A 20,393-nucleotide genomic window follows, 5' to 3' on the forward strand; every position below is an offset into this window, starting at 1 on the left:
TTAATATGTTGAGAAGTATTGCTGTTGCTGCTAAAAGTTCCAACAGCCACAACCATCTTCATTTGTGCTAGGTATGATTTCAACCAGTGGAGTTGTGCCCCAATTCCCATTGAGCTTCAATTTTGATGGGGCTCCTTGATGCCACACCCAGTCAAATACAGCCTTCAGGCCAAGAGTAGCACTCTCACCTCACCTCTTGAATTCAACACTTTTGTTTGTGTTTGGAACAAAGCTGAAATGAGGCATACAGCCAAGTGGCCCCAGTATAAGTCAAACTGAGCATCAATGAGCAGGTTATTGCTTGAGTAAGTGTTGCTAGATAACACTGTCAACAACACCTTCAGTCATTTTGTTGACTGAAAATTAGTCTGAATTCCAGATGGGCCTTCCCCTCAGAAATGACATGGTTTTCCAACCAGTTCCCCAACCGGTGGGCTGATTTGATTTTGATTTGATTTGATTTGATTTATTGTCACATGTACCAAAGTACAGTGAAAAGTATTTTTCTGCAGCCGAGGGAATATACACTGTACGTACATAGTAGACAAAAAGAATAATCAACAGAGAACATTGGCAAATGGTACATCGACAAACACTGATTGATTACAATGCAGAACAAGGGGCCAAATAAAGCAAATACATGAGCAAGAGCAGCATAGGACATCATGAATTGTGTTTTTATAGGGAACAAATCAGTCTGAAGGGGAGTCGTTGAGGCCTCTTGTAGCTGTGGGGAAGAAGCTTTTCCTCTGGATGTGCGGGTCTTCAGACATCTGACGTGAATCCATATCAGTTGCATTAAATCCACCCCCATGAGACGGCATGGGGGATGGATTCAATGTTGAGAATTTCAATCTTCACTCGTATACCATTGTGCCACCCCCGCTCATGGGTCTGTCCTGCTCATGGGACAGAGAAAAGCCTGGGATCGTGATGCAGGAAACCGGGACATGAGCTGTAAGGAATACGTCAGAACATTGCTTCACTAAACTTTGGGATAGCTTTCCCAATTTTGGCACAGGTCCCCAATTGTTACTGAGTGAGACCTTTCAACGTCAACCGGGAAGGATGCGTTTTTGGTGTTTCCAGTGCTTAAGTCAATGTTGTGTTGTCCATATTGTTTTAAATACCCTTCGACGTCCAGTACTTCCCCGGAGCGGAGAAACTATGACATCTTCTTCGCAGCCTTCAACAAGTCATCGATGAAGACGAACATCTTGCCAAGGTCATCCCCACACCCCCACTTCAAACAACCGCGCAACCTCAGACAAACCATTATTTGTAGCAAACTACCCAGCCTTCAGAACAGCGACCACGACACCACACAACTCTGCCATGGCAATCTCTGCAAGACGTGCCAGATCATCACTATTACACGTGAGAACACCACCCACCAGGTACATGGTACATACTCGCACAACTCGGCCAACGTTGTCTACCTCAAACGCTGCAGAAAAGGATGTCCCGAAGCGTGGTACATTGGCAAGACCATGCAGACGCTGTGACAACGGATGAACGGACATCGCGCAACAATCACCAGGCAGGAATGTTCCCTTCCAGTTGGGGAATACTTCAGCAGTCAAGGGCATTCAGCCTCTGATCTTCGGGTAAGCATTCTCCGAGGTGGCCTTCAGGACGCGCGACAATGCAGAATCGCCAAGCAGAAACTTATAGCCAAGTTCCGCACATGTGATTACGGCCTGAACCGGGACCTTGGATTCATGTTGCATTACATTCCATCCCCCCACTTCTGGCCTGGGCTTGCGAAATCCTACCAACTGTCCTGGCTTGAGACAATTCACACCTCTTTAACCTGTGATTATCCCTCTCTCCAGTTGCTCCATCTGGACGTGTAGACTTAATTACCTGCAAAGACTCGCATTCAAAGTATCGCATTGCATCTTTGACTTTGTCTATATATATGTTTCTGGAACCTATCTCTTCATTCACCTGAGGATGGAGGTGTGCTCAGAAAGCTAGTGATTCGAAATAAGCCTGTTGGAATTTAACCTGGTGTTGTAAGACTTCTTACTTGTGTTAATTTAACAGGTGTATCCCCCAGTACGTGTACATGAGAATAAATAATGTCACCTTGGGTTACATTTTTCTGCCAAGTATACTGTTGTTATTTTAACTTGTCGCTGAGATATATTAATGACAAAAGCTTTGTATCTTAAATGTCAACCTGTTTCTTAAAGTGCCGGAAGTTCCTAAGAAGCCAGTTCCTGAACAGTTAAAACCAAAGAAAGAAGCAATTACTCCCGAAAAAGGTACATATCTTTTCCAACAAGATATTCCTATGTCCAGGAAATAAAGGGATGAAAGTAAAAAATAAGCTTTAAAATAATAGGAGAAAGAAAATGTTTTTTTTATAAAGTAATAGGCTAAAATATTCACCCTATGGGAAGATGATCTGAATATCCAGGAAATTTCATTCAACAATGCACTTATTACCTCCTTTCATGTAATTACTTTAGTTACCAATTTTAATTCTGTCAAATGTGAAATACAAATACTTAAATTCAAGGTATTATTTGACTAAAAAATCATTATTTCCCAATTAATTCACTTTGATTTGCTTTACTTGGCTTGACTCTAGTTTTAATAGATTTAAAATTATTGCTATAAATTATTCTCTAAGCCTTGGTCATTCTTGTTTCTCTTCCCGTACATAGTGGTGCAGAAGGCAGACTATAATCGGTTCCGATAGCAAGAAACAGGTCACTAAACTGTCAACAGAGGTTTATAGCTTGAGAGGTGCCACTCTACATCAAACATGACTGCCCAGGAATCTCTCCCACTCTTACCATCTGTCATTGGCATGATGGAAGGATATTGCAGATTGATAATCAATCTGTTGGCCGCCTTATGAATGCACCTTCACTGGCCATCCAGCGTGGGTCTTGAACCTGGAGCTTCTGGCTCAGAGGAAGGGACGTTACCCACTGCGCTGCAAGACCTCCCTCTACAACCTCAGTGCCACTCTAAATATTCACAGGCTCAAAATCTATATCCACACCTTTCTCTCAATGTTTGATAATACTCTGGATCTTTCATCATGAGTTTCGTAGGCAACATCTGTACATAGAACATAGAACATAGAACGATACAGCGCAGTACAGGCCCTTCGGCCCTCGATGTTGCACCGACATGGAAAAAATCTAAAGGCCATCTAACCTACACTATGCCCTTATCAGCCATATGCTTATCCAATAAATTTTTAAATGCCCTCAATGTTGGCGTGTTCACTACTGTTGCAGGTAGGGCATTCCACGGCCTCACCACTCTTTGCGTAAAAAACCCACCTCTGACCTCTGTCCTATATCTATTACCCCTCAATTTAAGGCTATGTCCCCTCGTGCTAGCCACCTCCATCCACGGGAGAAGGCTCTCGCTGTCCACCCTATCTAACCCTCTGATCATTTTGTATGCCTCTATTAAGTCACCTCTTAACCTTCTTCTCTCTAACGAAAACAACCTCAAGTCCATCAGCCTTTCCTCATAAGATTTTCCCTCCATACCAGGCAACATCCTGGTAAATCTCCTCTGCACCCGTTCCAAAGCTTCCACGTCCTTCCTATAATGAGGCGACCAGAACTGTACGCAATACTCCAAATGCGGCCGTACTAGAGTTTTGTACAACTGCAACATGACCTCATGGCTCCGGAACTCAATCCCTCTACCAATAAAGGCCAACACACCATAGGCCTTCTTCATAACCCTATCAACCTGGGTGGCAACTTTCAGGGATCTATGTACATGGACACCGAGATCCCTCTGCTCATCCACACTACCAAGAATTTTACCATTAGCCAAATATTCCGCATTTCTGTTATTCTTTCCAAAGTGAATCACCTCACACTTCTCCACATTAAACTCCATTTGCCACCTCTCAGCCCAGCTCTGCAGCTTATCTATGTCCCTCTGTAACCTGCAACATCCTTCCGCACTGTCTACAACTCCACCGACTTTAGTGTCGTCTGCAAATTTACTCACCCATCCTTCTGCGCCCTCCTCTAGGTCATTTATAAAAATGGCAAACAGCAACGGCCCCAGAACAGATCCTTGTGGTACGCCACTCGTAACTGAACTCCATTCTGAACATTTCCCATCAACTACCACTCTCTGTCTTCTTTCAACTAGCCAATTTCTGATCCACATCTCTAAATCGCCCTCAATCCCCAGCCTCCGTATTTTCTGCAATAGCCGACCGTGGGGAACCTTATCAAACGCTTTACTGAAATCCGTATACACCACATCAACTGCTCTACCCTCGTCTACCTGTTCAGTCACCTTCTCAAAGAACTCGATAAGGTTTGTGAGACATGACCTACCCTTCACAAAACCATGCTGACTGTCCCTAATCATATTATTCCTATCTAGATGATTATAAATCGTATCTTTTATAATCCTCTCCAAGACTTTACCCACCACAGAAGTTAGGCTCACCGGCCTATAGTTACCGGGGTTATCTCTACTCCCCTTCTTGAACAAAGGGACCACATTTGCTATCCTCCAGTCCTCTGGCACTATTCCTGTAGCCAATGATGACATAAAAATCAAAGCCAAAGGCTCAGCAATCTCTTCCCTGGCTTCCCAGAGAATCCTAGGATAAATCCCATCAGGCCCCGGGGACTTATCTATTTTCACCTTGTCCAGAATTGCCAACACTTCTTCCCTACGCACCTCAATGCCATCTATTCTAATAGCCTGGGTCTCAGCATTCTCCTCCACAATATTATCTTTTTCTTGAGTGAATACTGACAAAAAGTATTCATTTAGTATCTCGCTTATCTCCTCAGCCTCCACACACAACTTCCCACCACTGTCCTTGACTGGCCCTACTCTTACCCTAGTCATTCTTTTATTCCTGACATACCTATAGAAAGCTTTTGGGTTTTCCTTGATCCTACCTGCCAAAGACTTCTCATGTCCCCTCCTTGCTCGTCTCAGCTCTCTCTTTAGATCCTTCCTCACTTCCTTGTAACTATCAAGCGCCCCAACTGAAACTTCACGCCTCATCTTCACATAGGCCTCCTTCTTCCTCTTAACAAGAGATTCCACTTCTTTGGTAAACCACGGTTCCCTCGCTCGACCCCTTCCTCCCTGCCTGACTGGTACGTACTTATCAAGAACATGCAATAGCTGTTCCTTGAACAAGCTCCACATATCCAGTATGCCCAACCCTTGCAGCCTACTTCTCCAACCAACACATCCTAAGTCATGTCTAATGGCATCATAATTGCCCTTCCCCCAGCTATAACTCTTGCCCTGCGGGGTATACTTATCCCTTTCCATCACTAACGTAAAGGTCACCGAATTGTGGTCACTGTTTCCAAAGTGCTCACCTACCTCCAGATCTAACACCTGGCCTGGTTCATTACCCAAAACCAAATCCAATGTGGCCTCGCCTCTTGTTGGCCTGTCAACATATTGTGTCAGGAAACCCTCCTGCACACATTGTACAAAGAATGACCCATCTAATGTACTCGAACTATATCTTTTCCAGTCAATATGTGGAAAGTTAAAGTCTCCCATAACAACTACCCTGTTACTTACGCTCTTTTCCAGAATCATCTTCGCCATCCTTTCCTCTACACCCCTAGAACTATTAGGTGGCCTATAGAAAACTCCCAACAGGGTGACCTCTCCTTTCCTGTTTCTAACCTCAGCCCATACTACCTCAGAAGAAGAGTCCCCATCTGTAGTATCACTTTCTATATTTTCAGTATGAGTGCCTGTATTTTCAGTGTTCAATGAAAGATTAAGTATTTCATGATGGGCCACATTAGAAGTTCTTCATTATGGGGACAAAATAAAGAGATTTCTGGTGACCCTACTCAGCTGTTACATTTTCTGATGTTTTTTAAAAGGTGTTTTTCTCATTAAAAAATTCAGTGGGTCAGGTGGCTCACTTTAACGGTGGCAATTGTACTTTACCTTTTGCGCAACAGATTGAAGGTGGCTTTTTTTTCCACTTCAATATTAATTTACCTCTGATGTACTGCCAGTATCACATTCTGGGTCTGACTCATAATTATGCTGAGTATTCTAGGTTAAAGCTTCTTTAAAGAATCTTGGTCTCTTACCTGAAACATTGGGTCTTCTTGCATTCTGTTGCTGTCTGTCAACTTCTTGCTCGAGCCTCTTCCTCTCCTCTACCTCCGTGTGACATCTGTTGCTTTTGCCTTGTCAAATAATAATGTTGGTCTCAGAACATTACTTGCACAAAGCACATAAATTATGAGAAAAAAAGCAAATGAAATAGGAAAAGAATTAGGAGATGCGTGATGTAAATTTGTCACATTCTTTCCTGAAATGTTAGGTTAAGGCTGGTCAAAATATGTCTGACTTACAATGTCAGCGGGGACACAGTGTAGGCAGGCTTCAGGATCCTCTGCCATGAGTCTAACACCCCCAAGTAGGGGTTGTGAGATATTAAATCCCCTAAGACATGCACCTTGGTCAAGGATATCATCCCACCAAGACTGGTTGAGATTGGCTCAATGACCTCGGAGATATTTACTAATAGAACAGAAAGACATTTCAAATTTTTATGTATAGATATTTTATTTTATTTTGCATCCCTCAAGCTTTCATCTAACTGGTGTTCAACATGTAGGAGTAGGAACTAATAGCTAAGTGGGGGAGGGGGGGGGGGGCAATGGGTGTTAACAAGCAAGAAGTTTCCTTAACCTTGTTTGACTCAATATCATTGGAATTCATGACATCTAGAGTCAAGGTTGAGAGCTCCCAGGGTGATACCAGACTGTACATCTCTCTGGTGTGTCTGTCCTTCTGGTGGGACAAAACATAACCAGGGTAGAGATGCAGGAGTCGAGGATATTGACTCTTTGGTATGATTTGGTGGCATGTCTACATCAGGCTCTAGATTGACTAATTTGTGGGACAGCTCTCCCAGATTTGGCACACATCCCCAGATGTTAATGAGGAGGACTTTTCAGGGTGGACATGATTTCATGTGTCTTTGTTGTTTCTTGGGTCACTTCTGGCTAATTTTTGTCGGTTTTTTCTAACCAGTTTCTTCCCTGGCGTATGAGTACATGATAATAGATAATATTGCCTTGGGTTGAATTTCACTGCCAACTATGTTTGTTATTTTAACGTGTTGACTAGATATCTTAATGATAAAATTATTAGATGTTTAGCATCTTAACATTAAACTGTTTCTTACAGTACCAGAAGTTCCTAAGAAGCCAGTTCGTGAGCCATTGAAACCAAAGAAAGAGGCAGTTGCTCCAGAAAAAGGTATTTCTTTGTGTTATTTTAGATGCTGGAAATACTTGAATGGACCAAATGTCAAATTTCTGTTTAAATAATAATATTCTATTGTATTTATGGTTCATGCTTTAATATGTTTATAAGAATTGTTATTGTTGCTGGAAACTTCAACAACCCAACCATCTTCCTTTGTGCTGGACATCACAATGACCAGTGGCGGGCTTTCCCTTAATTTCCATTGACTTAAAATTTGCTTGGGCTCCTTGATGCCATATCCAGTAACATGCTGCCTTGAGCTCAAGAGCTGCCACTCAGACCTGACCTCTTCAAATCAGTTTTTTAGTCCATATTTGGAACAAAGCTAAAATGAGGCTTGAAGCCAGGTAGAACTTATACTGAGCCTCAGCAAGCAGATTATTGCTGAGCAAGTGTGTCACTTGGAAGCACTGTTATTGATATCTTCCATCATGCAAATGATTGAGTGAAAAATGTTGGATCAGTAATTGGTTGAATTGGATTTTTCCTTCTTTTTGGGGACAGAACTTGCTTGGGCATTTTTGCACATTGACAGGTAGCTGCCAGTGCTGTAGCTGTACTGGAACAGTTTGGCTAGAGACACGACTAGCTCTGGAGTACAAGACTTGGTTACTACACCAAGGATTTTGTTAAGTCCCATAAACTTCGCTCTACCTAAAGCCTTGAGCGATTTCTTGAAATCATATTCAATTAATAGAATTGGCTCAGTACTGTCATCTGTGATGCTGGGAACTCAGGAGGAAGCCAAGGTGGATCAGACACATGACACCTCAGGCTGAAGATGATTGCAAATGCACCAGCCCTGCCTTTTGCACTGGTGTGAGAGACTCCGCCATCATTAAGGGAGAGGATGTTCATGGGGCCTCCCCTTCCTATTGTTGTTTCATTTTTAATCACCATTCCTGACTACAGCTTTGTTTGAAGATATTGGTTTTTGGATTGGTTAACTTTTTCTAAAGCAAACTGCTTCAGGTGTTTGTTATGCATGTCACCTGGATGGCACTTAATTTTAAAATCTGTGTGTTGCTGCTCCTAGCATGCTCCTGGCACTGTTCATTGAACTGGGTTGATCCCCTGGCTCACTGGGAATGATAGAATCAGGGAAGTGGCAGAACAACATTTGCATTAAACACAAATACTGCAGCTGTTGTTAGCCCATGTGCTTCCAGAACACCCAATCTTGAGGTACAAATTTTGTTTTGAATCTATCCTATTTAGCATGGTGTTAGTGTGACGCACCACTGAGGAGGTACACGGCCAGTTTGCTCATAGCTATATCTCTCAGGACCCAGTCAACTGGGTCAACAATGATGCTACCGAGCCGCTATTGCTGATAGGCATTAAAATCCCCCCTCCTAGAATATGCTCTGGTCCCTCGGAGCTAACCTCGGAATTTCTTCCAAATGGTGATCTACATGCAAGGTAGCAATTTCATCAGCTGAGGGGGAGTGATAAGGGATGATCAGCGGGGGATTTTCTTGGCCACATGTGACCTGAAACAATTAGACTTTTTGGAGTTTTGAGTCAATGTCGAGAGCTCACAGTGTCACTCTATCCTTACTGCTTATCGTTAAGTTGCAATCTCTGGTAGATCTATCCTACTGGTGGGAGAGGTCATAGCCAGAGATAGTGATGCAGGAGCATGAGACATTGGGCGCGATTTAACAGGACAAAAACAGGGTCACATTTCGGGTGCATTTATGGGGGAGGGGTTTCTCAGCTCCTGCAGTGCGAGAACGACCCCACTATATAACAGAATGTTGTTGTCTTTTTTGGCCTTAGCAGGAATACCTCATCAAGGCCGCACTTACATAATTTCCTGCACTGATCATCTCAGCTATTCATGGATCAGCACAGCATTTTTAAATACCACCCCATCTTCCGGGCCCCTCAGCCCCTCTTTTTCTCGGACCCCCCTCCCCCCCACTATACTGAACTTACATCTTACGGGGTCCTCGAGCTATCCCCCCCCTCCTCCACATACCCTACATCTTATGTGCAAGATAAGGGTGGCACGGTCAAGATGTCAGGGTGTCAGTGAACGTGTGAAAGTGCCACTCTGCCCAGAGCCCGACCACCCATGGGTCAATGGCATGGAACACCTCCCGAAGTGCTGTTACACCTTGTTCATGTTTGTGGCGCCCTGGCGAGGTCTCCCAGGCAGGCCATTAGTTCCTGGGCCCCAGGAGAATACAGCACAGCCAAATGAGTCATTTAAATATGTTAATCTGATGTCTCTCAAGATGTCTCTTGCGAGATTCAACGGCTTCGTCGTGTCACCAAGTTGGCCGCGACGAGGTCATTAAATTGCGCCCGTTATCTGTATTGTATCAATTCTTTTGTGAAATTTGGTTTCACCCTGGTGGCATTGTAGCAGTTCTAAAAATTTGAAATTATTCTACGAGCATGTCTATATCAGGCTATTGCTTGCTTAATCTATGGGACAGCTCTCCTACTTACGGCACAAGTCCCCAGACGTTTGGCAGAGGATTTTGCAGGGTCGAATCGGCAAGATGTGCCGCAATTGCTTCCAGTGCTTAGGTCAATGGCAGGTGGTCAATCTGATTTTCTTTTTTAGCCAGTTCCTATCTCAATATGCCGAAATGCGGATCGATAATGTTGCCGTGTTTTTGATTTCTCTGCCATCTATGTTATTGTTACTTTAACTTGTTGCTTAGATATTCTAATGATAAAAAAATTGTATCCTAAGCATCTCAACATTAAACAATTTCTTAAAGTGCCAGAAGTTCCAAAGAAGCCAGTTCCTGAACCACTTAAACCAAAGAAAGAAGCAGTTACTCCAGAAAAAGGTACATTTGTTTTTGTTGTTTTAAATGCTGAAAATATTTGTATGAAGCAGATGACTTGTTGCTGTTTAAATGCTAATATTTTATTTTTGTTTGAAGCCTCAATATAGTTAGGAGTATTGTCATTGTTGCTACCATGTCCAACAACCACAACCGTCCTCCTTTGTGTTAGGTATGATTCCAAACAATAGCTAGCGTTTCCCTAATTCCCATTGACTCAAATTTGCAAGGCTCCTTGATTCCTCGCAGAGTCAAATACAGCCTTGGTGTCAAGAGCAGTCACTCTAATGACACCTCTTGGATTCAGTGTTTCTGTCTGTGTTTGGGCCAAAGCTGAAATGAGGCCTGGAACCAATGACCCTGGCAGAACTCAGTGAGCATCAGCAGCCAAGCTATTGCTGAGTGTGTGTTGCTTAATAGGCTGTCAACAAAACCTGACAGCATTTTGCAAATGATTGAGAGGGGGGGATGGGGACGTGCTGAAGTGAATGTTTCTTGCTATTTGTGACAGGGCATATAGGGACAATTTTGCACATTGTCAGGTATATGCCAGTGTTGTAGCTGTACTGGAACAACTTGGGTAGAGTCATGGATAGGTCTGGGTCAAAAAGCCGTACTGCTGCAACCAGCATGTTGTCAAAGCCTGTGTCCAATGGCTTCAGTTGTTTCTTAGTATTAAGCAAAATGAATCAAATTGACTGAAGACTAGCATCTGTGCTGCTGAGGAGGAGGCTGAGATAGATAATCCACATGGCACATCAGGCTAAAAGTCGTTGCAAATGTTTCAGACCCGGCTTATACCATGAAGTGCTGGACTCCGCCATCATTGAGGGTGGGAATGTTTTTTTGGAGTCTCCTCCTATTGGTTGTTTCATTGTCCACCATCATTCGTGGCTGAATATGGCAGGACTACAGAGCTTTATTGGTTGGAGATTGGTTAACTCTGCCTATAGTGAACTGCTTAATGTAGTGCTATGTTGTAACTTCACAGGGTTGGCTCCTCATTGTTAGCCATGTTTGGTGCTGCTCCTGGCCTGCCTTTCTGCATTCATCATTGGACCAGGTTTGACCCTCTGGCTTGATGATAATGGGAAAGTAAAAGCTATGGTGGGCCATGAATGATAAGATTCTCCCAACTGGTCCATGGCTAGTTAGGTGGTGGGTAGGCGCAATGAATCTGGTCAGAGCCGAAAAGTCATAAACTTGTCAGCGTAAAAAGCACATCCAATTCCTCCAGCAGCGGGTTAATGACGGGTTGCCCTTCCCACAAATGCGGTTTGCATTTCATGAATGCTCATCAAAGCAGCTGCCCACCGGCATCCTATCAGGCCTCCCAATCTTGCTTCACGCCAGTGGGAATCTAAGCTGGTCTGAAACCAGGTTGCTAATGATGAACAGTGTGCATAAGGCGGTCGTCAATTTGCCAGCAGCTTCGGGGTGAGAGTAACAACTTTCTGTCACAGTGCATGCTGCCACTGCTAAACTGTACACCAGTCCGCGGGGGAAACCGGTTCCTGCCCTCCATCTCCATCTGTTGGACTTCATGGACAGCATTGTGCTGCTGGACCCATGGCCCTCCTGTGTCATTAAGTTGGAATAGTACTGTGATGAGGTTGGGGAGAACAGGGATTTCCTTCCCCTGGTACCACATAGCAGTGTCTATCTGGACAGCACTGTGCTGCAGGATTCATGCAGCCACCGCAACAAAGGTCTGAAGTTCGACCGGGTTGGAGAGAGAGCTGAGGCCAGGGGGGTTGTGGCCTAATGAAGTCAAGGAGGGCAATGTGGAGGGAGTGTAGTGCAATAGGAGTGGGAAGGGAGTGGGCACATGACAGCAGGCAGAGGCCCAAGGACGTGGATGAAGAAGATGAATAATGAAGGTAATGAAAATAATAATGAAGGCAGAAGGAAGATCAAGGGGAGGAAAGATGGACCCCAACAAGGCTGCAGGAAAAGCTCACAAACAAGGGAGTCAATGGGAAGGGGATGCTCACAGACCCCAGATGCAGTGGGTAGAGTTCCATGTGGGACATGAGAGTCTCAGGAGCAGAGGAGTTGAATCGAGCAACAGACGTCTTGAGGCTGCTAGCCTTTCCCTCTGCGTTGGTGTCATCCTGCAGTCTGGTGAAGCCAGATGGACTGGAGAGAGTGATATCAGTGTTCTGGACTGGTATTTAAATATGGCACCGGGACTCTGTCAGCTGAGGAGAGGCGGACAAATCAGCTGCTGGTCTACCAGGAGAGTCGGAGGGAAACTCGCTTGTGCATAATTAAAGAGCTTTTTAAGCACTGGACCAGGCACAGGATCCTGCTATTCTACTCAGTGGGACAGTCGCTGCCGGAGCAACCCGCCACTGCACTGAGTCTCAAAATGGCAGAATTGATTGATTGATTTGATTTATTGTCACATGTACCGAAGTACAGTGAAAAGTATTTTTCTGCGGCTGAGGGAACGTACACAGTACGTACATAGTAGACAAAGAGAATAATCAACAGAGAACATTGTGAAATGGTACATCAACAAACAGTGATTGGTTACAGTGCGGAACAAGGGACCAAACAAAGCAAATACATGAGCAAGAGCAGCATAGGGTGTCATGAATAGTGTTCTTACACAGGAGAAGATCAGTCCGGGGGAGTCATTGAGGAGTCTTTTAGCTGTGGGGAAGAAGCTATTCCTATTTCTGGATGTGCAGGTCTTCAGACTTCTGTACCTTCTGCCTGTTGGAAGGGTCTGGAAGAAGGCAAAGCCTGGGTGTGAGGGGTCTCTGATAATGCTGTCTGCCTTCCTGAGGCAGCGGGAGATGTAGGCAGAATCAATGTGCGGGTGGCAAGATGGTTTGATGCGCTGGGCTGAGTTCACCACACTGCAGTTTCTTGTGATCTTGGGCCAAGCAGTTGCCATACCAAGCTGTGATGCAGCCGGATAGGATGCTCTCTATCCCACATCTGTAGAAGTTTGTGAGAGTAGTTGCAGACATGCCAAATTTCTTTTGCTTCCGTAGGAAGTAGAGACGTTGTTGGGCTTTCTTGACTGTTGCATCAACATGAGTGGACTAGAACAGACTATTGGTGATGGTGACCCCCAGGAACTTAAAGCTATCGAACATCTCCACTTCGGAGCCATTGATGCAGACGGGAGTGTGTGTCGTGCTACAGTTCCTGAAGTCGATGATCAGTTCCTTGGTCTTCCCGACATTCCACCTGCGTTTTCAGTTTTCAGTTGAATATAATACTGCTGCTGTTGATGGCCCAGGGTGCCTCAAGGATGATCAGTTTTGAGCTTCTCGCTATGTTCTGAACTATTCTATTTAGTATTGTGATAGTGATATATAGCACACACACACAGGCCCAGTTCGGCAGCAATTATAACCTTCAGAAAAGGCCATTCATTCAATCGTGATGCTTCTAAGCCATTATTGCTGATAGAACTTGAAAGTGCCCACCTAGAATACAATTGGTCTTCTTGAAACCATTGTATTTCTTCAAAATGGTTTGTGAAGAGTACTATACCATCAGCCGAGAGAAGACAATAGGTGATAATCAGCAGGAACGTCCTTGGCTACGTTTGGCCTGAAAACATCAGATGTCATAGGATCAGGAATCAATGTTGAGATCTCCCAGTGTAGCTCCTTTCGCATTGTATGCCACCATACCACCACCATCTCTGATGGGTCTGTCATGCTGATGGGACTGCACATAGCCAGGGATGGTGATGCTGGGATCTGGAACATTAACTGTAAGGTATAATTTGGTGAGTATGATTATAATGTCAGGCTGTTGCTTGATTAATCTGTGGGACAATTTTGACACAAGACCCCAGACGTTAGTGAGGTGAAATTTGCTGCGTCAACTTGGATGTGTCTTTGTCATTACTCTTGCTTAGGCCAATGGCGGATGATCCATCTTGTCTTAATTTAAACAGTTTCTCCTCCAGTATAAGTACATGAGAATAGACAATGCCATTTGGGTTGAATTCGACTGCCAAGTATGCTTCTGTTACTTTAACTTGTTGTATCAACATATTAATGATAAAAGCATTGTACCATAAGCATCTTAATATTGTGCTATTTCTTAAAGTGCCAGAGGTTCCCAAGAAACCTGTTCCTGAACCATTGAAACCTAAGAAGGAGATGGTTCCTGAAAAAGGTACATTTCTTTTAGTTGTTTTTCACGCTGGAAATACTTGTATGAAGCAAAACCTTTGTTCCTGTTAAAGAATTAATATTCAATTTAATTTTCATAATATTATTATTTTTGCTACATCTCACTTGGACAGTCGCGGGCCTAAATCTAAGTCCCCAGAAATGGAAGTATACGCCAGGGTTATTGCATCAGCTAATTGAAAGGATGGTTGACATTGAATAACTTATGGAAGTTACCCAGATTGGACAGCATTGAGAATGACCCAGAGTCATTATTTATGTCTTTACTAATTTCAGTAGACAACATTGTTTGATGAGCGTTAGCTTAACAATGTTTTACTTAGGTTATAAAAGTATGCATTTCATTTGTCAAAAAGAGGGAACTGCTTACCAGCACCAAACAATAGCTCATAACAGGTTATTGCAAACCCCATACTTCCACTTTCCTGAAGGAAAAGTTGGAGGGTGTAGATGTAGGCCACCACTCATATCTCTGCACACTTTGCCCATTCAGCAAAAAGCAGTCTTCACCCCACTCTGTCATACAATATAATCAATAAACCTAAAATGTCTAAATAATGAGAGGCAACAGTAGTTACTTATTATGTCATGGTATATTAGTGCACTAGGATAGTGATCATGCCCTGCTATAATATATGAAGAGTAATTTGTGATATGCAGTAAGTAGTTCCCTCCTATTTACATCTGAGTATGGTTTATTTTTGATCTATGAAGCTGGTAGTAAAGAAATGCAAGAACTCTACTGTTTACTCTGCATTATTCACCTGTATTGAAAATCTGGGCGGCATGGTGACACAATGGTTCGCACTGCTGCCTCATGGCACCGAGGATCCTTGTTCGATCTTGGCCCCGGGTCAATGTCTGTGTGGAGTTTGCACAATCCCCCCCCAACCCAAAGATGTGCAGGGTAGGTGGATTGGCCACGCTAAATTGCCCCCTTTAAAAAAAAGAATATCTGTGCTAAACTTGTTCATTACTGCTGAATCCGTTGTTAGGTGGACTCTTAAAGGTGGACTCTCAAAGGTGTTGTGATACAGAATAATTGCAGTTTTGTTTTACAGATTTTAGTGCACATAATGAACCTATTATTTAATTATTTCTAATCACCTAAACAAGCAAGAAACTGCAAGCTATATTTGTTATCTATGAATCAGACATAAGTAATAACACACTACCTTAATTTACATGACCAACTTATTATTTTTCCTATGAACCACTGGTGTACAACATTTTAGCAGCAGACTGGGGAAGAGGTGGATTCTATGATTGTCATAGAAGAGCCTGTGAAATGTTCATTCTTGACAGTAAAACGTAGTGCTAATGTTTGCTTTAATGTAAACTAATTTGTATGAAAATATTAATCCGTTTGATACATTAACTGTTGTGTGATGTGTCTATTGTGAGTTTCTTTTCATGTAAATTTTCTTTGGTACTTATTTTGAAAATAATTGTTTTTAAAAGTGCCTGAGATTCCTAAGAAGCCAGTTGCTGAAGCTGAACAAGTAACTGTTCCAAGAACAGTTGAGAAGCCTGCACTCAAAGAAGGTAAAACAAAGATTTAATAGAGTGGGGCACTCTATGGAAGCACAATATTGGTATTAATGGATTGGACATCTATTAATTAACCACTTAATTTAATTTTGCGTCCCTGTCAAAATTCAATTCTCCTTCATGTTTTATGCAAGCATCTCTCAGAAGAAATATTTCTTTATTCTTCAAAGTTTCTTTATTTTTACTTTTGGATATCTCAATCACTTCCTTTGATATGATTTTCTTTTGTTACAGAAGAGTTCACAGCATGTTATGTCTTTCAGTCGTGATTCCCTTTTTGTTGCTTTTCAAAGTCTTGTCATGTTTCCTCTTAAAACATATACACTGTTCACTTAGTTGATCTCAAAACATAAAAGTAGAATTTATATTGCAATTATCTCGTAAATGGAAAATATAAAAACAATGCAAAATGGAAGATTGGAATAAATTTAATAATTTTAACCTCCTGTTTCTTTCTTAAGACAGTTTTAAAGATAATTTGGTGCTCGTTGAAGGGAGGATCATTTGTGCTATAGAATGGAATATTGTCTATTTCAAACACTCGTAATTAGCATCAAGCACTCAGATAAAATCCCGCCAAGAATAAACCTCAGGGGTCAAGCTTAAAATAAAGCTATCTCCTACACTACTTAAAACATTTCTCAAACTTCCTTTGCTGGCTCAGTTAAATTGCCAATTTCATGTCACAAAGTGGAGTTCTGTACTGGAGTTCGTGAATTGGGTTAAAAAAACAACCTCATTAGGTTAGCATTGGAACAGCAGTTTTCCATTAAATCAATCTGGTCTTGATTTTGAAAGTAAAATGTCTAATTAATTGTATTACTCAACTTTGGTTGTCAGATTTTCTAAATTATACAAAATCATAAAAGACACCTTAGGTAGCTTTAACATTTTTCAAACTAAAATGCTTTGAGTTTGAGAAATTATAATGTTCCCTTAAACCTCCCAAGTTGAATAGAAAAGTCAGCGATATTGTAAATGATAGAAAACAACGCAATTTTGTTTATTGTTTCATTATATTTCTGTGCTTTTCGTGAATGTATTTATGTTGTCTGTCTTACTGAATACTTAATTTGTCTTAAAAAATAATATTTGAAGTGCTTCAAGTTGACAAGAGGGATGAACGTGCACCCATCACTGTTTCAAGAAGAGTCTTACTCACTTCAGAAAAAGATAGCAAAGGTACAAAACCAGCCTATGAATTACGGTGTTTGAAAAAATGTGCTAGTGTGAGCATTCTTTTTTCTACTGAACGTTACCAGTGATTAGCTGGTTCATCAGAATTCTTCTTGCGTAATTGTGGTGTCCTTTGTTTCAATGTCAGTGATGTAATTCAGTTATGTATCAGTCTTGAAATGTTTGTTCTGTTTTAGAGTCATAGAAGCAGGCCATTGAGTCCATGCTGGCTTTCTGTAAAGCATTCAAGTCAGTCCCATTCCTCCACTTTATCCATGTAACCCTGCAAGTTTATTTCACTCAAGTCCCTATCCAATTTCCTTTTTAAATCATTCACCATCTCCATGTCCACCACCCTCGTAGGCAGTAAGTTTCATATCATTGCTACTTGCTGCATGAGCACGTTCTTCCTTACATCTCCCCTTTATTTCTAACACAAAACCTTAAATCTGTGTCCCCTAGTCCATGTACCATCAACTCATGGGGACAGCTTTTCTTTGTTTACTTCAGCTGATCCAGTCACAATCTTGTACGCCACTATCAGATTTTCCCTCAACCTCTTTACGCCAAGAATAAACACGGCTTCTCCAACCTAACCCTTTAACTAGTTTCCCTCATCCCCAGGTCCTTTCTGGTAATAACCTCTATATCCTCTCAACCATCCTGAAGAGTGGTGACCAGAATTGGACACAATACTCTAGTTGTGGCCTAACCAGAAGTTTATAAATGTTCAGCATAATATCCCTGCTTTTGTATTCAGCACCGCTATTTATGAAGTCCCAGACCCCAAATGCTGTGCTAATTACTCTCTCAATGTCCTACCACCTCCAAAGATCTTTGCATATGAACCACTTATCATAAAACTCCTTTACCCTTATTACAAGCTATACAATCTCTGCTATAGCAAATAATTATAATTATTCATTATAAGTAATATATCTAGCCACTTTGAATAGGTTTATACCTTGATGACAACATACTGTGCTGTGAATATTTGTCTAATGTCTCAGATCAATACCACAGCATCCAGCACTTTGCTTATTCAGCCTCGATTGAAGTACAGCCATGAAATAGCATGGAGCATAGATGCTTGCACATATGTTGCGTTGCTCTGTTCAGCATTCCAAATAACAGTTTGGCCCTCCCAAAGTCATCTGACATATGAATATTGTTAACTTATAGCTTGGGGAGTTTCTAATTCTTCTCTTCGACAGAACCTGGATGAGGGGGCAGATAAAACGTGGATAGCGAGTTATCCCTGGGGTGCCACTGCATTAAGCGGGAATACATTTTAAGCCGGGGTTTGTTGACCCGAAGGTAGAGAGATCCAGCTTTAAACTTGCAGACCATGCTCTGATATTGAAATGCTCTTCCAGACCTCATCAGAAAACTATCCCCGCCCTGAATTTTGTCGCAACTGGTTTGCCTTCCCCACACCCCAACTGTTTCCTAATCAACCTTCCCTGGTGATGTGAATTATCCTCGCTGGTGGCCTCCTGTGCCAACCAACCAGCCAGCTGGATCAGACTGGAGATCAATGAGTTACATGTAAAGAAGGCCTGGAAGTGAAAGTTATTGTCTGGTGACATTATGTTCAACTATATTCACCTGTATCATGTCAAACAAGTATTGGTTCTAACTGTCAACATTGTTTATCTTTAATATTCGATGTTGGTAACTTCTGTACCGTCTAAAGCTATCTATTATTATTAAAGTCCCTGAGGTTACGAAACGTCACACACATGAAGAAATTACAGAAGTTTATTATGAAGAAAGAGAAAAAATTTCTTCTCTTAAAGGTATATTTGTGGACGGCTGTCCTTTTAATTCTTTTTGTGTCCCAGTGCTATGGTGGCTCTTCTATTTATATAGCTTTGATCCATGTAGTTTTGTATTTTACGTGTTGGCCTGTCTGTTATGTTATTGTATTGTGTTTTGAATAATATTTTAATGTGTTGTAAGTCTCTGTACTATTGATTAAATGAACTCAAATGTACAATTTTGAGCAACAACAAGCATCTGTAAGACATCTTTAAAGGTCTGAAATGTCCGAAGCCACATTCAAATAGGAGTCAGGAAAATAGCCACTGAGCCAGAAGGGGAGGAGTGGAAGGGAATGAACAAAAAGATGGTTCTATTGATGGGATTTGAGGATGTTTTGATTGGAAGAGATAGAGTGTAAGAGGTGTATGGAGGGAACTCCAGACAGTAGGGTTTTGGCAGCTAAACATTTTGAATCTGGCTGGGTCAGGTGTAAAATAATGTTGGAATCAGAAGAATTGGGCCACTAGGTGGGAAGAATAGAAGGCTGAAATGAATTAGGTAGATGGGGTGAGGTCATGGAGAGCTTTGATGACAAACATGGGGGCTGAATCTCCTCAAGAGTGTTTCTTCGTCAATTGTCATTACTGAGAAAGGCACTCAGCTGAAATTTCATTATATGTGCAATCAAGGTTTGGGCGGAGGTACAGAGTAGGAGAAGCTGTGAAGTAATTCACCCAGTTAAGATTTTAAATTCAACATATTGCACTGGGAAATTAATGTAAACAATGAGGGTAGAAGTGCTGGGAAAGTTAGTATTTGTACACACAGAAGATTTGCAGCATAGTTTTGTACAATTAGCAGCCATAGAGGGTGGAAAATGGAAGATCAATAAAGAGAATTTTGGAGTCTGAAAGTCATGCAATAGGATTTGTTCCCCATTGAGTTGGCTCTTCCACCTTAGAGTTGTGGAGGTGAAATTAAGTGCAGTTTGTAATTGAGAAGATGTGGTTTGGAAATTCAACTTAGTATCAATCTAGACACCAACAGGAAGATTTTCTAGCCGTTCAGGCTGGTGGGATCTTCTGGTCCGGGTGACAGCAACCCCCCGCTGTGGGTTTCCTGGCAGTAAGGGTTCCATTCAACGGGAAATCCCGCTAACCATGGCGGAACCAGAACTCGCCATGTCCAATGGCGGACCGCCTCCCGGTTTCACGGCCGGTTGCTCGGTATGTCCTGCCTCAAGACTGAAATCAGTCTATACCTATGTTGCCAAGAAATAGTTGTTACATTACAATTTGAATTTTGGACACTTGGCTGGTCAAAACGAACTGTTGTATATTAATGATAAAAACAGAAAATGCTGCAAAATCTCAGCAGGTCAGACAGCGTCTGTGGAGAGAGAAACAGAGTAACGATTTGAGTCCTTGATGATACGTCCTAAAAACATTTACTCTGGGCAGAATTTTCTGGTCCCCCAACAACAGGCAGGGTGCGGGGTGGGGGGGGGGGGGGGGGGGTGGAGGCAATGCAGCAGGAGTCTTTTTTCCACCAGTGTAAAATGGTGGTGGAATCTTCCACTCTCGCCGACTAAAATTCCTGCTAGAGGCCGGCATGAAACTGATTTGCATCCCACTAACTTGATCCAGATGAA

General features: G+C 42.3%; 1 protein-coding gene across 1 annotated transcript in view; it reads left to right on the top strand.

Moving 5' to 3' along the window:
- Positions 1-20,393, top strand: part of LOC119961858 (titin-like) — a 408,409-nt gene that overhangs the window by 220,073 nt on the left and 167,943 nt on the right. The window contains 7 exon segments of the mRNA XM_038789292.1: positions 2,199-2,270; positions 7,198-7,269; positions 10,017-10,088; positions 14,166-14,234; positions 15,713-15,796; positions 16,901-16,984; positions 18,694-18,777. Of these exon segments, the coding sequence (XP_038645220.1) occupies positions 2,199-2,270; positions 7,198-7,269; positions 10,017-10,088; positions 14,166-14,234; positions 15,713-15,796; positions 16,901-16,984; positions 18,694-18,777 (537 nt within the window).

The sequence above is a fragment of the Scyliorhinus canicula genome, chromosome 2 (genome assembly GCF_902713615.1).
Source record: "Scyliorhinus canicula chromosome 2, sScyCan1.1, whole genome shotgun sequence".
Taxonomy (NCBI): domain Eukaryota; kingdom Metazoa; phylum Chordata; class Chondrichthyes; order Carcharhiniformes; family Scyliorhinidae; genus Scyliorhinus; species Scyliorhinus canicula.